The sequence below is a fragment of the Crocodylus siamensis genome, chromosome 5 (genome assembly GCF_052110815.1).
Source record: "Crocodylus siamensis isolate JL-2025a chromosome 5, ASM5211081v1, whole genome shotgun sequence".
Taxonomy (NCBI): Eukaryota; Metazoa; Chordata; order Crocodylia; family Crocodylidae; genus Crocodylus; species Crocodylus siamensis.
The window spans coordinates 100,110,364-100,129,788 of NC_143399.1; the positions used below are offsets into that span (position 1 = coordinate 100,110,364).

The following is a 19,425-nucleotide window of genomic DNA, read 5'->3' on the forward strand; positions in this document are numbered from 1 at the left end:
ATGAGCTAGACGAGGTATTCTTCAAGAAGCTTTCAGATGCCATAGCGGTGAGGGAGGCAGTGGTCATGGGGGACCTAAATTACCCGGACGTTAGCTGGGAGGAACAGGTGGCCAAAACAAGCCACTCAAGGAGGTTCTTACACTGTATGCAGGACCTCCACCTAACCCAGATAGTGTCCAGTCCCACCAGGGGTAGCGCTTTGCTAGACCTGGTCTTAGCAACAGGGGATGATCTCGTGGGGGACCTGCGGGTACAGAGTAACTTGGGTGATAGTTATCACCACTTCGTAGAGTTCACTATCCAGCAAAGGGTCAGAAAAGTATCCAGTGATGCTAAAGTTTTAGTCTTCAGAAGGGCCAACGTTAATAAACTTAGAAACCTAGTTAGTGAGGTGACTGAACTCAAGAGCATCGGGCGGGGGTACAAGAGTGTTGCAAGTTTCTCAAGGGAGTGATCCTTGGGACACAAAAGGAGTCCATCCCCCTATTCAGGAAAGGAGCTAAGGGGATAACCCCCTCCCCTGCCCCGCTTGGCTGAACAGGGAGCTTCAGGAAAGACTGGGGGCAAAGAATGAGATGTATAGACAGTGGAAGCAGGGGACAGCCACCAAAAAAGCATACACCACCCTGGTGCACTACTGCAGGGAGTCAGTTAGGTAGGCCAAGGCAAGACTGGAGCTTATGCTGGCTACAACAATCAAGGACAATAAGAAGTCCTTCTACAGATACATAGCAAGCAAAAGAAGGCGCAGAGTAGCATAGGGCCCCTGCAAGACAAATCAGGTCAGTTGGTAGTTGACGCAGACAAAAAGGCAGAGCTCTTCAATGAGTTCTTTACTTCAGTATTCCTTAATACAGACCAAGACAATCCCCACACCTTGAGCATAGACAGATGTCCAAAAGGCACCAGACTGCCAAAGGTTAGTGCTGACTTAGTTAAAGAGCACTTGGAAGGGCCGGATGGGTACAAGTCAGCCGGCCCGGATGACCTCCATCCATGGGTGCTGAAAGAATTGGCCAGTGTCATTGCTGAGCCGCTGGCACGGCTATTTGAGCTCTCATGGTGCTCCGGACAGGTCCCTGGGGACTGGAAAAAGGCCAACATGGTGCCCATTTTTAAGAAGGGGAGAAGGAAGGAGCCGAGTAACTTTAGGCCAGTCAGTCTTACTTCTATCCCTGGGAAAATACTAGACAAAAAATCATCAAAGAGCGTATTTGTGAAAGCCCATCAGGGGAAATGAAGTTGAAAGGAAACCAGCATGGGTTCATCACAAGTAGATCCTGCCTGACAAAACTTATAGCCTTTTACGACCAGGTCACACACTGCCTTGACACAGGAGTGGAGGCGGATGTCATCTACCTGGATTTTAAGAAGGCCTTTGACACAGTTTTGCATCCTATTCTCATAGGAAAGCTAACGGGCTGTGGAGTGGATACCTACATAGTCAAGTAGGTGGCTAACTGCACCCAGAGAGTGGTGGTTGATGGGTCATTATCAGCCTGAAAGGAGGTGGGAAGTGGGGTTCCACAGGGTTCAGTCCTTGGGCTGGTGTTATTTAATATCTTCATCAGCGATTTGGACAAAGGTGTGGTGAGCACCCTCTCCAAGTTCGTGGATTATACCAAATTATGAGGCAAAATCAATACACCAGAGGGCAGAGAGCAGTTACAGGCTGACCTGGACAGGTTAGATCAATGGGTGGAACATAATAGGATGCAGTTCAACAAAGATAAATGTAAGGTACTCCACCTAGAAACGAGGAATCCCCAGCACACCTACAGGTTGGGGGATGTCCTGCTCAGCAGCTCAGAGGCTGAGAGAGATCTTGGAGTCATAGTTGACTCCAAGATGAACATAAGCCAGCAGTGTAATGAGGCCATCAACAAAGCCAATTATACCTTGTTGTGTATTAACAGATGCATGACCAACAGATCGAGGGAGATGATGTTCTCCCTCTATGCAGCATTGGTCAGGCCACAGTTGGAGTACTGTGTCTAGTTTTGGGTGCTGCACTTCAATAGGGACACAGAGGATCTAGAGAGGGTTCAGAGGAGGGTCACTCGCATGATTAGTGGCCTCCATGAAACACCCTATGGGGAGAGGTTGAGGGATCTGGATCTCTTCAGCCTATACAAAAGACAGCTGCGGGGTGACCTTGTAGCTGCCTATAAATTTATCAGGGGAGGACAGCAGGGAATTGGAGATGCGCTGTTTACCAGAGTGCCCCAGGGAGTAACTAGGAATAACGGGTGCAAACTAGTGGAGAGTAGATTTAGGTTAGACATTATAGCCATTACATAGGTTTCATAGATTTCATGGACATTAGGGCTGGAAGGGACCTTGGAAGATCATCGAGTCCAGCCCTCTGCCTCAGGGGCAGGAAGTCAGCAGGGATCATAGGATCCCAGCAAGGTAGACATCTGTTCCACTTCCAGATTTGCTGCTGAGCATGCAGGGGGACCCCCATGCTCCTGTGGGATGCTCCATCCACTCCACCATTGCAGCATTCATGAGCCACACCTGGAACCTCGAGGTATGTTGAAAAAACATTTAAAGCTGTGTCTATAGCCCAATCACTGATTCTCCGAATCAGCATCGAATCTTCAGATTTGGATTCGGCCAAATCGAATCGGGACAGTGATCTGAATCAACAAATTGAATCACTGTCCCTGAATCCAAATCGAATACAGCCTGTTTCATACATCCCTAATACATGCACACATATACATATACATACATGTGTCTATACACACATATACATACATACATATACACGCATATATACACACACAAACACATGCACATATACATGCACACATACATACATATACATATAGATAGAGAGATATACACACACACACGTAAAGATATAAGATAAGGAGGTAAGGGAGGGAACGATTAATGTCAATGCTAAGTACTTGCTGCCATTGTACCTCAGAGTGCTCATTTCCTGTACCTACAGAATGACATGTCTTCTTGACATGATTTTGAAACATAATGGCATAAGATACCTTGTAATATTAAGGGATGGTGGAATCAGAAATAGCTGACGCATGAGTGCTGCGACTGACACTAGACTAGAAGCGGAACTAAACAGCTCTGTTTAAGTGCTTTGGCTTCTTGGCATATTGCCTTGCAATGCAAGTGAGAACTCTGAAGTGAGAAAAGGAAGCAAACAAGAGTCAAGGAACACAAAGGAAGAGACTGACAAGCAATAATTTTCAAAGCATAATTCCTTTAAAATTGCTTTTAACAAGTTAAGCAAATTACAGACTTCTATCTAGGTTTCTTGACTACCTCCAGGTTTACTGATAACTCAGGGAGAGATGTCTGTCTGGGACTGGGAGAGTCAGAAGGCTAAAAATAGCCTAGCCAGGTTGGGGGGAGGAGTGTGAGGAAGGACAGGCCCAGGGCTGGAGCGAGCGGCTGGGCTTTCCCAGCTCTGAGGCTGCAGTCCAAACCTGTGCAGACATTTGGTACATCAAGGCAATCTGTTCCCCATCTAACTTAGTTCACCTCCTCATGTGAACTAATTCATTTTTCACCAGCCATTTTTTCCTCCAGTCTAATCTTATTAACTGCACAGATTGGCATTTAAGACTGACCTAACCCTAGTCATGTCGATTTAAATTTAATATTTGCACATACCCTTAAGGTGTGATCTCACACAGTGCATAATAAATGGGATCTGGACTAATATATACATTAAAGTAATATTAGGAAGAATACTCTGAATAAACTGATCCAGAAAAGGACAGGCATTCAAAAAGCCTGAGACTGAATGGATTCAACCTTTGCAGGCTAGTCTAAACTGCAGAGACTGAACCAGTTTGCAAGTGAATAGACATCCACTTCTTATTCCAGAAATGCAGGTATATGCCTGCAATGGCTCAGGCCAGAAGCCCAGAGGCTACAGCAGCTCTCCCTTCCTTTCCACAGGGAAGTTGAGCTGAGGGGAGGTGTGGCCATGCCTCATAAGGCTTCAGTATGACTGAGAGTCGTTTAAACCTCCACTTTAGCCTGCAGGGTTTGGAGGATGGGGGAAGAGGGAGCAGGGCCATAGAGGGGCAAGGCCACACCCCTGTAGTGGGAGAAGGAGGAGTTGGGGGAGAGCCTTGCCTGCTCCAATGGCTCCCTGATTGCTCTCAGGCACACTGCTTTGCTGCTCAGCCCTGCAGGGGGACTCTTAGCCCACACCACCCTAGGACAGGGAGGGGGCCTCTGTGCAGTGCTGGAGGGGGATTCTTCCCCCTCCTCCTCCTACCTTTCCCCCACCACCACAGGGTGGGGAGTGGGGCTGTGTGTGGAGCTGCCTGGCCCCAGAAGGGAACTCTTCCCTCTCCATCTCCTCCCTGCTTAGTCAGCAGCCTGGCCCAGCACGCATGGACAGCGAGCTACCTAAGTGAGCTTGGAGCCAGTCTGGGTTGCCCGCTGCCCAGCCAGGCACCGCCTGTGCATGCTTGGCCAGGCTGCTCTCACTGATAGAGCTCAGCTTTGCTGCCACTGAGCTGCAACCACTGGGGCCTGGGCTGGCCCCACCATGCAGCTGCCGCAGCCAGGACTGAGCAGGGTTGGCCTGTGCTGTGGGGGCAGAGCCCTCCCCAGCAGTTGCGTGTCAGTGACAGCTGCTGGAGCAGCTGCACTCTCTATCAGTGGGACAGGGAAGGGAGGTGGAGAATAAAACCCCTCCATGCTTGTGTTCCCTAGGGCACCCTGACAAGCTCTTGTCCCTCCCCCTGCCCTTGCTACTCCAGTGGCAGAGGTGGGGGTGTAGCCAGATGCCATCCTGACATGGCCCTGTTAAGTGGAAGGGGGCAGGGAAGAAGAGCATTAAATCTTCCCTCTGTCCCTTCTGCTCCCAGGGACTGAAGCTGGGGTCTGCCAGCCTTGGCCCACCACCTCCACTGCTCACCCACAGACAGATAGACCCCTGCTATGGTGAGGGGGAGGGGAAGGAAGGAAGAATTAATCCCCTCCCTGCCTACTTTGCCTTAACGGGGACATGCTGGGATGTATCTGACCATGTGCTTGCCCCAGCTCTGGCTAGAGATCAGCGAGGCAAGGCCAGCCCTGCTCTCTGGAGCCCAGGGCTGCAGAGCATGTTGGGATGTTGGAGGACTCAGGTTTAACTTAAACCAATAAGGGGTCTGGGACAGGAGTTGCATACACTGGTTTGACCCAAATCAGTTAAGTATGATAGTACATTCAACCAGGTTTGTCTTAAACCAGTTTGGGTCACTTTGAAACTGGTTTATGTGAACTGAGCTTCTGTTATGTTACAGGTTTAAACCAGTTTCTGATCACTTAAACCAGTTCATGTGTAACTTCTGTCCCTAGCCTAAAATAACTCCATAAAATCCTATTCTACCTATATTAAAAGACCAGTAATGTGCAACTACTCATTTTTTGTTAGTCCCTGGAGTGGACACTTATGAATGTACTGAAATATTATCTAAAGTCTGTAAATTCTTGAATTATTTGAACAAGTAATAGGAAAAAAAACTATCTACTGCTTGTGAGCTAATAAATTATATTAATATTAATAATGATAATAATAATGACAGATAGGTTTTCATGGTTCTGTAGACTAAAAATGGATAGACCAACAATATGAAAAGTCAAAACATTTCTCCAACACTGTTTCACATTCTTTCATTTACAGTAACTTCTTCTCAGCTATATATCTCTTATGGTCTATTTGTGGCAAGGACATATTAGAGTACTATTTGCTGATCCTACTTGCAAGTTTAATCAACACCAAGCAAATAAGTATAACTTTGCTTAAATTGATATTATGGTTGTATGTCTGTTATGTTGTTTTTGGGAGCATGGTTTTTAGCCAGAATCCTTAATAAATTGAAATAACTTTAAGGCATCTATTAAGCACATCAGTAATAATGATACTGAGAACAGCTTACTCGTGCCAGCAGTGGGAAGTGCCACTTGTGCTGTGCTACCCTTTTGAATATTGTAGAAGATATTCTTTCAAGGGCAGGGCAGATTAAGAATGCATCGCTCTTTTTGCTGGGGCTCGTGATCCCTATCTCTGATAAAAGCCAACTATGTTAACCAGCTCCAAGTTATTCACTGGATTAGATGTGGGAAGCGTCTCCTGTTATCTTAATGAAATGAAAATGAAGTACAATATTCACTTGCATACCACACACAACTTCCCTTAAAAAAAATCAGCCCTCAAAAACTGGGGTGCATGTCTTAAGCAGGGAAGCTGATTTTTTTTCACTAGAATAGAAAAGGGAAGGAAAAAAGCAAGCAAACATGATGCTAAAGCGGCTGCCAAAACAGCTGTCATTTCTCCCCAGTATAGCAAGCAGCATGGGTTAACTCTTTCACAGCTGCTGGTAAGGCAGCATCTTTTGGCTGAAGAGCCACTGAGGTGGCTGGGGGTTAGTGAGCTGTTGCATGGAGTCTGCATTACCTTTGTGAGACTTGTGGTGTAGAAACAACACTTCAGTATTTACAGGAATTTATATAAAGAGCTACTTATAGTGAAGAAGTAACAATTTTGCTACTGTCCTTGCAAAGATTTGGGAACTAGCTTTGTTGCTGTCCCAGTACATTTATGGATTTACATATGAAAGCATCCTAGCTAGGCAACCCTGTATAAATTGTTTGCCCCCAAACCAGCAATAGAAACCAGTCATAAAAAGGTTCATAAAATTGGCTTGCAAATAGGATATGAAGGCATTGGTTAGGCCTGTGTGAAGCAGCTAGTATTCGCTTCGGATTCAGCCAATTCGGGGGACAGTGATTCAATTTGGTGATTCAAATCACCGTCCTGAATCAATTCAGCTGAATCAGCCAGGCCCATTCCCCCCAGCCCAGCAATGGCTGCCAGACCTGCCCTTGCTCCCAGCTCTTTGGGAAAAAAAGGCCCAACTCTGCAGGTGCTGCCCGGCGGGGGAACAATCCTTGATGACCCCCACTGCTCCACGCTGCACGGGGGGGCACTACACAAGCCCCCTGACCCCCCCTCCCCCACTAGCTCCCCCAGCCCTCACATGGGTGTCAAGCCCAGGCCAGCTCCAGCCTTTTAAGAAAAAAAAAGAGAAAAGCCCCACACTTACCGCTCCTGCCCCTAGTACTGACCAGCTCAAACTCTGGCTGCAGCTCCCCGCTGCAGCCATGGGGGACCTCCTGAATCATCACAGCTCTCTAAATCTTTTCTGAAGATTCGGAGAGCTTTGAATTGATTCGGACCTTTAAATTGGTTCCAATTCAATTCAGATTTGGAGATTCAGCCACTGAATCAGGCCAAATCTCCTCCGAATTGAATCACCACCCAAAGCTTTGCACAGCCCTACTATTGAGTCATGCTATCTAAGAAATTAAATACTATCACAGTGATACCTGTTCTGAAACTTCATTAGGTTTCAAATCATATCAAAGCCTTTTTCTTCATAAATATACGTTCAAATGTAAGGCAGGAAAAACATTTTAAAACCACCGCATACGAAAGAAATTAACCCTTTCTGTCTTCTGTTTGGTAATTTATATAAAGTTTGATCGATACAAATCTTTAACATACAGCACTCTGCTGTCTGCGCATGAAAATATCATCACGTTAAAGAATGTGATGAGGTGGGCTGGTTTGGATTACTGTTTTTGGTCTAACCTCAGCAGTTACAAGGAAGACTGTAAGATTATCACTTCTGCCTACAAATTGAGTAAAGTACCTCAAAAGGCTCTATTCCTTTTTTCTGGCAAATCCTTCTCTGTTAATTGTGCTAGTCTATCATGGAAGTACTCCCCCATTCTTGACTGTAGAGAGGTACAATGTATGCTGGGTACAGAGGGAGGTCCAAAGGAAAAGGAATCATTCCCCCTTTTGTGTGGCCTTCACAGTTTTCAGACTCTACACTCTGAGGCTCACAAAAGAGGAAGGGGGTGGATGGAAAAGTACTGGACACTAGAGTGAGTATTAAGCACAGGCCAGGGACAAGGCAGGTGTGGCCTACACCATAATTCTCACATACCTGGCATTTACCTAGGTCCACTCAGTTACAGGACTCCCACCATACAACCAATAAAGCTGGGTAGCTCTTCCCAACCTACTGCCTAGGACTTGATTTATTTCTGTATTCCTTCAGCTTCTCTGCTGCAAGGGGCTGTGGTTTGAAGAGCATAATATGGAGCCTGGTCTGCAAAGATTTCAAGTCACCCTTTTCAGACACAAGTTACATCAGCCAAGATCCCAGGTCTCACTGGGACCTGGCTCTTTTGGCCTTTATCTGCAGTAGACCCTGGCTAAAACTACAACAATTAGACCTGTCTACATTTTTCTACACCTGTGTTTTCCTTATCCTACCCATTCCTTGGAAATGCTGCAAGGACGGTGATGCCAACCACTTTGGTTCAGCTGAAAAATTCCTTTGTTATGCCACAAAAATATGTGATTGATGAAAACCACAGCATGTTGGAAACACAACTCAGTTTTACATTGCTGTAAGAATACTGAAGTCAGTACAATTCCACTAGTTAAGTGAAAATTCAGGCCCAGAATCCTCAACAAGAAACAAAATCTGTACATTTTTAGGATTATAGATGTTACATCAGGTAGCCAGAGGTATTTCAGGGGTGGCAGGGGCAATATCTTGTGGGGGAGGCACAACTGCATGGCACTTGATTTGACTTATGCTATAATCTTTTGGGAATACACGATGGGGGATGGAAAAAGAGCAACAAAGGAAGGAGTGCTCCTTCTTTGCAAAGGCAGACAACAAATCAGACAGAACAGGAACATGATTCCTAGCCTCAAACACTACAAAACGGGTGATTTATAGACAGGGTTTGTAATTTTGGGGAAAATAATTTGGCAAGAATAGAAAAAGCAAAAGAGAAAGAAGAAAAAAAGGACAGTGGGCTCTTTCCCTCTGCTAAATAGGGCACTAAGTGCATAGACATACAAAATGGGAGGATGTTGCAGTTTCTATAAGATGTGATCCATGCATATTGCAGGGTTATCATTTTAAATTCTAAGGCTAAACAAAAGGGAGGAACTCTTATCTTTTCTGTAGTCCTCTGCTAGGAAGCAGGACTTGCAAAATCCAGAAGGATTCTCTTAGTACAGTGCTTATATTCATAAAATACATAGAAATCAGATACATGACATGCTGCAAGATGAAATGGTCAGTCTATACAGAACACAAAATAACTAAAGGAAGATCTTCACAGAGAGCTCTGAATTAGAAGAGGAAGCAGGACACACTATCTAGACTGCATGATGATTTAAAAATATGAAACCAAACCTTTTCTACATATATATTCTGGGTCACTGACTAATAAGGACCTTTCATGACCTACTGTTCTTATTGTTCAGATACTATGCTCAGTATTAGACAAGGTTTGGGGGGGCTTATGCTTTGTTTTGTTTTGTTTTTTACCTTATTCTCACAGTGATCACATAGATGAGCTCTAAGATTATAATAAGAAACTTACCTGACTGCATATTGAGCCTGTCTTCTCATACTTTACATAGTATAATGGAATTATATTTTTGCCCATAATGATCTGTAATGGAAACTTTTTATTTTATAAAGGGTTTTTCACTACAATGTGTAGATATTGTATTTGAGATTCTTATTTTGGCTTTTTACTGCACCAGTACAGTACACTTCACATTATATCAGGTACTTGTCTCTTAACTCTTTATATGTACTATGTTCAGAAATGAAATAAGGAGTTACTTTATCTGTGGGGCCCTTCACTCCACTTAAATTCCACATTCCTGGATTTTAATATGGGATTTTTTTTTTAATACGGGATCTTTACCATACTGTTTCATACTATAAAAGAGTTGTAGAGAAATAAATGATTCTGGACCATTAATTTGCCACTGATCATACTGACATAATTAACCTCTGGTGGGAGGTAACTCTGTTTTGCTCCCCCATGCAATGTGTGCATGTGGAGGTGTAGAAGTGACATTCACCAGCCTGTCACAGATCACGGGACATATCATCCAAAAGACACAAGAATCATGGGCCTATGCAAAATGTCTGCTTAGTCCTCTAGGAAGGGCTAGAATATGTAGCTTCCATTTTCCTCCCCTTTGACAGTGGTTGGTTAAAGGAAGACCAGATACTAGGATAGAGTGAAATCTATTGGAATAGAGTTCTTGTGATATTCCCCTCTTTTCCAGTACCTCACTCTTCATACCTCACAACACTCATGCCTCAGAGTCTAAAACTGAACCAGAGTTTATAATGTGCAAGAAGAGGTTTGGGTCTGGGTACTTTAAAGCCAAGTGCTTCAAAACTCAGGGAAGATTTAGAATTTTATGTTTTCATTTTTGTTTCACTTCTAATAAATATAGAACTTTGCATTCAGATGTGCAGTATATAAAGACAATCTCTCTAGAGATTATAAAAGTTCTCAAAGATCCCAGAAATAATTTTGATAATGCATTAAATTCCAAGAGGATATAATTTGTTACACGACTCACTCTTCCTTTTATAATATCATCTACTGAAAATTTTCCAGCCCTCTGAAGTATGATACAATGTAATTTGTCATATTATCCTTGTATTTTACTAGCAATCCTGCAAAAGTTAAAATAGGTTCCTGTATTTCCTGTGATATTTGAAATACAAATTAATTTCCCTATATAATGCTAATTGCTGTAGCCCTGTGAAGCTGTAATTCATTATTTATTTATTTATTTATTTATTAAAAGAGCTGAATGGAAAGTTAGTACTTAATTCAAAGTGAGGTGAAGCAAGTTTGAGTTTATTACCACTCTCAGATACCACTCTCAGATTTATTATCACTCTCAGATAACCACCTGATGGTGGTTAGAAATAGAGCAAGTAACTTAAGCACTATGATATGTCATCTGTTATGTGATAATGCTACACAACAATTAGAGTGGAAAGCCAAGAGCAGCACTAAGAATCTACTATATCCTTTACTAACTTCTCATAAAATGAGCAGCCTGACACGCAGGGAAAGCACTTTTCCAATTCTGTAGCTTTCTTTAATCTGGTTTATGCATCTACATTTTCTGGAAATAAAGCAGCTGCTTTATATAAAAGGCAACAGAACCATGTGGCCCATTTCTGTTCCATATTCAAATCTTCAGTGCATTATCATCTTTTAGCTATGATGACAAGGGTGGGGGGAGAAAGCAGTTTATTTTCTAGTGCAATTTGGAAAGTGCTAAGGCTACTTCAGTTCCATATTGTTAATCAGTCTCAGCACTGGCTAATGAAGTTTATTATAGCAAAGTAGCATACAAAGTGCTTGGGAGCAACACAAAAATGCTTTGAATTTTAAAATACTAATGCAGCAAAACCTTCCCTAATCAACCACCGAAGGACCTTGTAAAATAGAATAGGCATCTTTTAACCAAATAGTGATACAGATTGTGATACTGAAAAGTGGAGAATATTTTTCTGTCTTCTTATTTGCATCACAGTGGGAGCATCTACATGAAATGGTAACTGTGCAGTAGCTTAATAATACTGCACAGTAGCACAACACAGCGCAAACAGTACTAGTATGTTACTGTGCAGTATTATTAGGCTACTGCACCATAGCATTACTAAAAAGACATTTGCCTGGCACTACTGTGAAGTGACTCTGGTTACTGCACATTTATTTAGTATTTGATTATACAAGTACTAAATTAAATGCACAGTAACTACTGTGCATTAATGAATGTGTAGACATGTCCAGTAGCATATAGATAGACTGACCATATGGGGCAATGTGAAATCCAAGACACTGCCCCCTTCCCTCCTCCCCTGCCCCTCACCTGTCAAGTCAGCAGCTCTGCTGCAGAGGCAGGGACCAGGCAATGCAATGAGCACAATAATCAGGCAGCTAAGGGAGTCAATAGACTGTACATGACCCATTGTTCTTTATTTTACAGATATTAATCATCTCCCCCTTTTAATGGTCATTTCACTAATCAAGATAACCTGTTTTAAGCAACTTTGCTGCTTGCAAGGGCTTCCTATTTCAAAACTACTGCTACTCTGCCTCCCTGCCCTGTGCCTGGGATGCTCATTTTTATTTTCACCAGCCATCTGGGAGTGACCTCCAAAATCCAGAAGTGTTCCAGCCAAACAGGGATCTATGGTCACCCTACATATAGAGAACTAGTTAATTTTAGAGCCCCATTGTATGGGGGACTCTTGCAACAGCTAGCCAGGGACACCCGCTGCCCTGCAGAGTAGGCATTTTAAAACATGACAAAATAAACATATGTAACAAATATTCAGAAGAGACAGCTACTTCACTGATGGGTTGGTCTGCCTCCTGGAAATAGTGCTAGTTTAACTGTTGATAAATAGTGCATAGCAAAAGCAGAAACTCTATAGCCAACATTATTATATTTTAAACATTATAGTACCATTTTTCATCATGGACTTTCTTGATTACAACATAATGGGCACATCTAACGTGAGACATTACTTGGGCTAATTAGCTGAACAGCAAACATCTCGGCATCTATACATGCACCCCTATTAGGCTAGAGTAAACTAATTTACTCCTCAGCAGGATAGTACTTGAAAATACTACCCTGCTCCAGAGTAAAAAATCCCATAGCACATGTGTAGATGCTGACCTGGCTGGCTGGGGCATAAAGGTGCTTCAGCGTGGGGCCTGCCTGCTGGCTAGCTCCACACTGAGGCATCCCTCATGCTCCAGCCAGGCCCTCCACAGCATGATGAGCCAGGCGCAGCAGCCCCAGGCTGATAGGTTGACCCTCAGGCTCCGTGCCAGCCAAGGCTGCTCCAACCCAGCTCAACATGCTGCAGTCTCAGGCACATGTTCTAACAGCAATAAATTTAAAGTTTTATTGCTCCCAGGCACATGTTCAAGCAGTGTACCTAGGAGCAATAAACCCCAGAATGTATCACTTCACATTAAATATAAGTATAGATGTACCCAATGTGAAGGAAGACCATTTTCTACATACAGCCTTACTGGTACTAAATTAATCTGAGGAAAGTTAGCTCATACCACATACACATTCAACAGTCTTCATTAGCATATGAGAATAATGGGACAAGCACTGCATTAGATACTTCTCTTACCAAATGACTATCAGCTCAGAGTGATCATATCTCAAAAGTTTTCAAATTGTGCGGTAACCCTTTGCCATATAGATAGGTGAAGAGGGGATTAGAGAGTAGTCAAGTAGGTTTATTTTTTCTTGAAAACCAATTTGCCTATGCAGAGCAGATCCAGGTAAAATGCTTCAAAGAAAACTAGGGAGAATGCACTGTGAGGAGAAGGATCAACTACCCAAAGTCAGGATGCATTTGCCTCAGGGACCACTGCAGCCCTGAGGCAGTAGTTGCAGACAGGGAGCTGTTCCACTGCTCATTTTTTACTCCATTACGGAGAGGTTCTTTCCAGGCTAATCCCTATTGAAGTAATTTGCAACTTGTTTACTTGGACTGTTTATAGGGTCTGGAAAGAAGAGAAGCCCTTAAAAGCAAGGTATGAAAAGACTTCACTTTTATTTCTATGTTCATTTGTATTTGGCGAGGTCTAGTAAAAATGCCAGAGCTTGTGAACAAGTGTATGCTCAAAAACAATTCTCTTCAATGAAGTTTCAATAAAGTATCTTTTCTTTAGACTTAGAACAGGCACTATTTCAAATGTTTTCCATGAATTTTGAATGCTTTCCATAAATTTTGGTTGAAAATAGCTATCCTTTGTACTATTAAATCCAGCTATCTTCAGACTCAAAATACAGGCTATTTTTTAATATTTTCAAGATATTATCAATTAATTTGGTGTGTTTTCTTTATATTTTGACAGTTATTTTTCTAATGGAAGTTAATTAAAATGAAAACATTGATAACCCTGCGTATTTGCACTGACAAATAAGTTTTACCCAAAAGAAGATTTAACTATTTCTGGGGAAAAGAAAAAAAACAGTAAAACAAAAGAAAACAATGGATGAAATGGTGTGAAAAAATGCCATTAACTAGAGTTATGATTAAAGAGGTTCTTTGTTTGAAGGCCATTATAATATATGAGCAGTTTAAGGCCTTGTACAGACATTCAGTTTGTCCTGGGACAGTTTCTGCTCCCCCAAGGGAAACCACAAGTGTATAGATATTCAGACTTTTTCTCCCAGAGCAAAAATGATCATTCCAGGAGAAAAATAACCTGGGAACAAACAGGGTTAAATCACTCCCAGGAGTGTTTCTCCTGGGACAATGAATATCTATACATTCTGTGGCTTCTCTCAGAAAAGAACATAGTTGCCCTGCCCCTCTACCATCCCAAGGGAAACAGTATGTCACTTGCTGGACTCTGCTGCTTTAGCAGGAAAAGAACACACTCTCTTCATAATCTCCTCATTGTGCTGAATGGAAACATGGACTGACCATAGACAATTTGGGTCAGCCAATCAAGGCTGCCCTATGCACTCCTGCCATGTGGTAAAAAGGGAGCCTACAGAGCATGCTGAGATGCGTGCACAGGGCTCCCACTCCACCCTCCAGTTACACAGTGTCAGCACTGCAAGCTCTCTTCAGGACATCAGAACAAGGAGCAATGGTCTCAAGTTACAGCAAAGGGAGTTTAGGTTAGATATTAGGAAGAATTTTCTCACTAGGTGGGTAGTAAAACAGTTGAACAGATTACCCAGAGAGGTGATGGAAGCTCCATCCTTGGAGGTTTTCAAAACCCAGCAAGACACAGCTTTGGCTGGGATGATCCTGCTTTGGGGATGGTCCTACTTTGAGCAGGGGGTTGGACTGGATGAACTCCTGAGGTCCCTTCCAACCTTAACTTTCTATGATTCTATAAATTAAATGTCTCCACATGTGGTTATTATTTAGGTTCTCTACCAGGAGAACAAACTTCTGAAAATTCTCCTAGAGTATCTAAAAGTTTGTATGCAGCTTAATTAAAGCCCAACTCAGTGTATTCTGGTCAAGTACACCTTCAAGCACCTTTGGACAGCAGAATGCTGAAGGCTAGGTAAGTATAGTGAATAGCTGCAAACATAAATCTCAGCAACAGCATCTATAAATGTAAAACCCTGGGTTGACTTGTTTTTCCAAAAATCCAGCTGTCCTAAAATGTAACAGGATAAATGAGCAGGCAATAAATGTGAATGAGTAGATAAAGAGATGTGCTTAAAAAAAATACAGTCACTAAAGTGAGCACAATAAAATGTGCAGATAAGATAAATAAGAGAAGCTAGAAAGAAAGTAATAAGGTCACTGATTTTAGAAGTGTGAAACAAACTTAATGAAAACTTCTGAAAATCCTAAAGAGTGGAAATAACCAGAAGTAATGGAAAGACAATATTTTTAAAAAAGTTAAAAACCTCACTGCATTTCAAAGCTGGAACAGAAAACTTTGGACCCAATGTTCACCATCCTCTATTTGAAGAAGACAGCATATAAAGATTGTCATGACACTGTAGGTTGAAAAAAACTGTACAATAGCCTCCTTCTCCTCAATTATGCTATCACTACTAGCTACATCTACCTACACACAGAGTTGGACACACTTAACATCTTTCAGTTTGGGCTAATATGAAGAATGGAAAGTTATGCTTGAAACGCTACAGGGCAATGTAGGAGAAAGAGACTTTCCACCTCCTTGCAGAAAATAAAAATATATGTTCTATTTGGTTACTTGCTGTTTGGTTTTACTACCAAGAATTTAAAAAATGATTGCCCCTGAGGGCTGTTATTTAGGCTAATAGCTCCTGTGATCATTTCTGTTATGAACATTCCTGACACCAAAATAAAGTGTCAACTTACTTGGATGGTAGATTCATCTAAGTATTGTATTTTTTACCAGCAGGACAACAAAGCAATGATATCAGTCTGGATGTGTTTTTATACCAATAGGTATTGCCTGTTCAAGGGTGTGTTTTTGTCCAAATGATTTGTTTCTGGAAGAACAAAGATATCTCATTGTTCCCTTTTACAATAGACTCCCCCTACATTTGTCTAGCATAGATTAAAGAGAGAGATCATCCTACACATTTCAGATCCCATCTTTAGTAGGTAAATTCAGTACTTGGACTTCTTATACCTTACTAAGCTGTTAGCACTGTCGGGATCTTGTGCTGTCACTGTACCAACAACAGTCCTGGTCTTTGCATTTTCATAAACTTCCATAATGTAGGAAGGCATGGTGAAAAGTGGAGGTTCATCCACATCTCCAACAATGATCTTCAGCATAGTTACATCCTTAAATGGTCCCAAATGTGAGAAGCGAACATCAAGGTGGGTATTTGCACCTTCTATATTAAGTGTATAGGATTTCTTCTTTTCATAGTTGAGTGGCTGTGAAAGAAGAGAGACATGACATTACCATAGTGTGTTTTGACTTAAATTGCTCACAATAAAATTTTCTTTTCAACTTTTTGGAAAGACTGTAACCTATGGGACAGCTGTCTTAACATGGTAGACACTTCTACATATAGGAATGTGTAGATACACATAGTAGAAAGCAAAGATATCTCAGGAAACACAGATCAGAGTGTAACAGAATGTGGTTACCGCAGATTCACACCAAAATCAAGCTGCCTTTGGGATTCACCATGTGAAATCAAATCCTGAATAGAAAAGGCATTGGAGAAAAATGGCCCACCAGCCAACAGAATTCTAGGTGCCCCAGGGTGACCAGAATTTTTTAGAGGATTCTGGTGACTCATGAGAATGTTGACGGGGGGTCAGGTGGTGGTAGTTAAAAGTGGTTTAGGAAGTTATCTAGGGGACATATTTTGTCTTTGGATGATCCCAGGCTTGGGCAATCTAAGGTCCCTAGCTGTCATGGCTGGCAGAATCAGCAGGAAGGCTGATCTCTAAAAATACTGACAGCAGTCTTAGGAGAGGTAGGGTATAGCCAAATGAGAAGGTAAGAAACTTTTCTTGTCTTTTTATTTCTATCTCCAAACCCAGGGTCAGTTTTGCTTGTGTAATTGTTTTCTCTTATATTATCACTCCATTTGCTGTTTTGTCTTCTTACTGTAGCAAAAGTGACTGCTGGGTGAGCGATTCCAGTTTAACCCTTTCTATGAAAAGGGGAACCTACAATTTCTTTCACAACCCAACAGGGTGGCCATCCAGGCCTGGCAGAGATTCCCTTATAGCAGCTGCAGAGTCCAGTATAAGGATAGTGGAGTTGAGGCTTGCTGGGATAAGGAGAGATCTTAAGGCAATCTTGGTCTGTGGGTCAAGTGGCAGCACAGTGGGGAGAATTTCTGGGGGTGCCCTGTGGATGGGTTTGTGATAGGTGCCATTTGTGAACAGTTGATTCTCATTCTGGGATAATGTGAATTTTTTTTATTTACATATTTTTTTTAGCTTTTTCCTCTATTGTCCAACATTAAAAACAGTTAGAGAATGACTGTGAATATGCAGATCAAATTGCTTTACCACTAATTAATTTGTGTGTTTAAGTGAGAATGCATTTTAGCCCATTTCCTAAGTATCTGATTCATAAAGTGTCCCTGTCTAGGAAAGCATTCATGTATATTGTTAAATAGGGAAATTTTAGCAGGTGCTTAGATTTAAGCATGTACTTGAGTAATTCTCAGAATAGGTATAATTGTATGATCATATGCTTCCTGGGTCTAATGCCTGGGAGTAATAGAACTCATAGGAAATTACCAGGATGGAAATAAGAAATTGGGCTTCTTTACCAAAGGCAAGACAATCAGACAGACCACTCTTATCTCTCATTCTGAGTGGACAATTTCTTCTGTAGAAGCCCAGTTTCTGACCTTCTATACATTTTCTAATTTAAAGTTTGCTTCTTTTTCTCAGTTCTGAGCATCTCCTTGAATATTACATAGAAATTAAACTATAGTAAGATATTAATAACTTTGCAGTCACATACTTAACATTAGGATATATAAAATTGAAAGCTGCCTGTACAAATTGAATTTTAGCTACTTGTGCATGAGTAGTATGCTACAACTGCAGTAACATTTCTGATTATTGGAGTAATATCATTGAAATAAAAAAGAAATTCCAGAATGTGGTCAACTGTGTTTAGTTCTGTCATCAGATGAAAGGTTTTACTCACAATAGTTGAATAAGACAGAACTTCAGACAGCTTTGGTTATCAGTTTCAATCATTTGTATAAATAGACAAGATACTCATATCTTTTTGTCCTCAGTCTTTCATAGTATCAAAGAATTTTGCAATATAGGGGAGTCACAATTGCCCCATTCTGGTCTCAATTCAGCAAAGAATGTAAATATTGTAGTTCTATTGACTTAAAGCCTGGAAAATACCTATGGAATCATCATTAGTTTAGACCCATCTTGCTCCCATCTGTTGAAAGTTTATCATTGATTTAAATGGATTTAGATTCAAGGATTTGGTTAGAAGGGTCACTGATCACTGCTAAATTTATTCTGATGGACAGGAAATGGCTGACAAACTTTGTACTGACTCAAGACAGAAGCTACTGATTTTCTCAAAAAACTTACCAATGCCCTCATTTCTACATTCTCTGAAGCTTCCAATCATCAGTTAACCTGGACATTCACAATCAATGATGAAATATTATTATTTACTTCGGTACTTCAGTCAGAGTAAGACTCTAGTCAACCTAATTTACAACCTAATGAATGGTAATTTTTTAAATCTGCAGAGTACAAATAAAAGTTTCAAGTGGGAATTGCCTGTTTCTGAAGAATGTGCATAGTTTTCAGCTAGAACCAAAGGCTACACTTTCTTAGACTAGGATTGCACTTGACTGATTGTGAGAACTGATTGCAAGAATCTGGATAAACTTAATGAGATATTTGTTTACTGGAGTTATCCTAAGAAAAAAACATTAAAACTAAGGCTAAATTAAATAAATAGGTGTTGAGTGCAATGCCTTTCTAATTTCTGGAATTTTTACTCACTGTGTTTCTAACAAAAGATATAGAAGGGCCTAGAAAATCTCATACATTTTGACTTAAGAGACTGAGACTGTAATTATTTAGCCAATTATCATGGCATTAATCCAAAAAAGAAAGAGGGACTCTAGAAGTATGTCAACAGTAATAGAAACTATAGGCCCCCCACCGAATGTGGAAAGTAATCTAGTTACAGATGATGCAGAAAAAGCTGAAGTATTTTTATTTCCATCTGCACAAATGAGGGCAGCTACCAGATGATCAGAGTAATCAACAACAAATATAGGGAAGGAGTCAGGTATCCCATAGTAATGGCAAAAAGTACAGGGATTACTTAGGTAAGATGGATGCTTTCAAATTGGCAGTGCTGGATAGAATATACTGTAGGATACTAAAGGAATTGGCTGAGGTAATTTCAGAGCCATCGCATACGCTTTTTGGGAATATGTGAAGGTCAGATAAGGTCTCAGATAATTGGTTAAAAGGGCAAATACAGAGCTCATCTTTAAGAAAGAGAAGAAAGAGGTTCTGAAAAATTACAGAACTGTTGACCTTGAC

The 19,425-nt window shown here is 41.5% G+C and overlaps 1 protein-coding gene across 2 annotated transcripts in view; it reads right to left on the reverse strand.

Annotated features, from left to right (window-relative positions):
- CDH18 (cadherin 18) overlaps window positions 1-19,425 on the reverse strand; it is a 1,127,064-nt gene that overhangs the window by 53,011 nt on the left and 1,054,628 nt on the right. For both annotated transcript variants that reach the window (XM_090049911.1, XM_090049912.1), the window contains one exon: window positions 16,040-16,293. In XM_090049911.1, coding sequence (XP_089906037.1) covers window positions 16,040-16,293 — 254 coding nt within the window. The remainder of the gene's footprint in view (window positions 1-16,039; window positions 16,294-19,425) is intronic.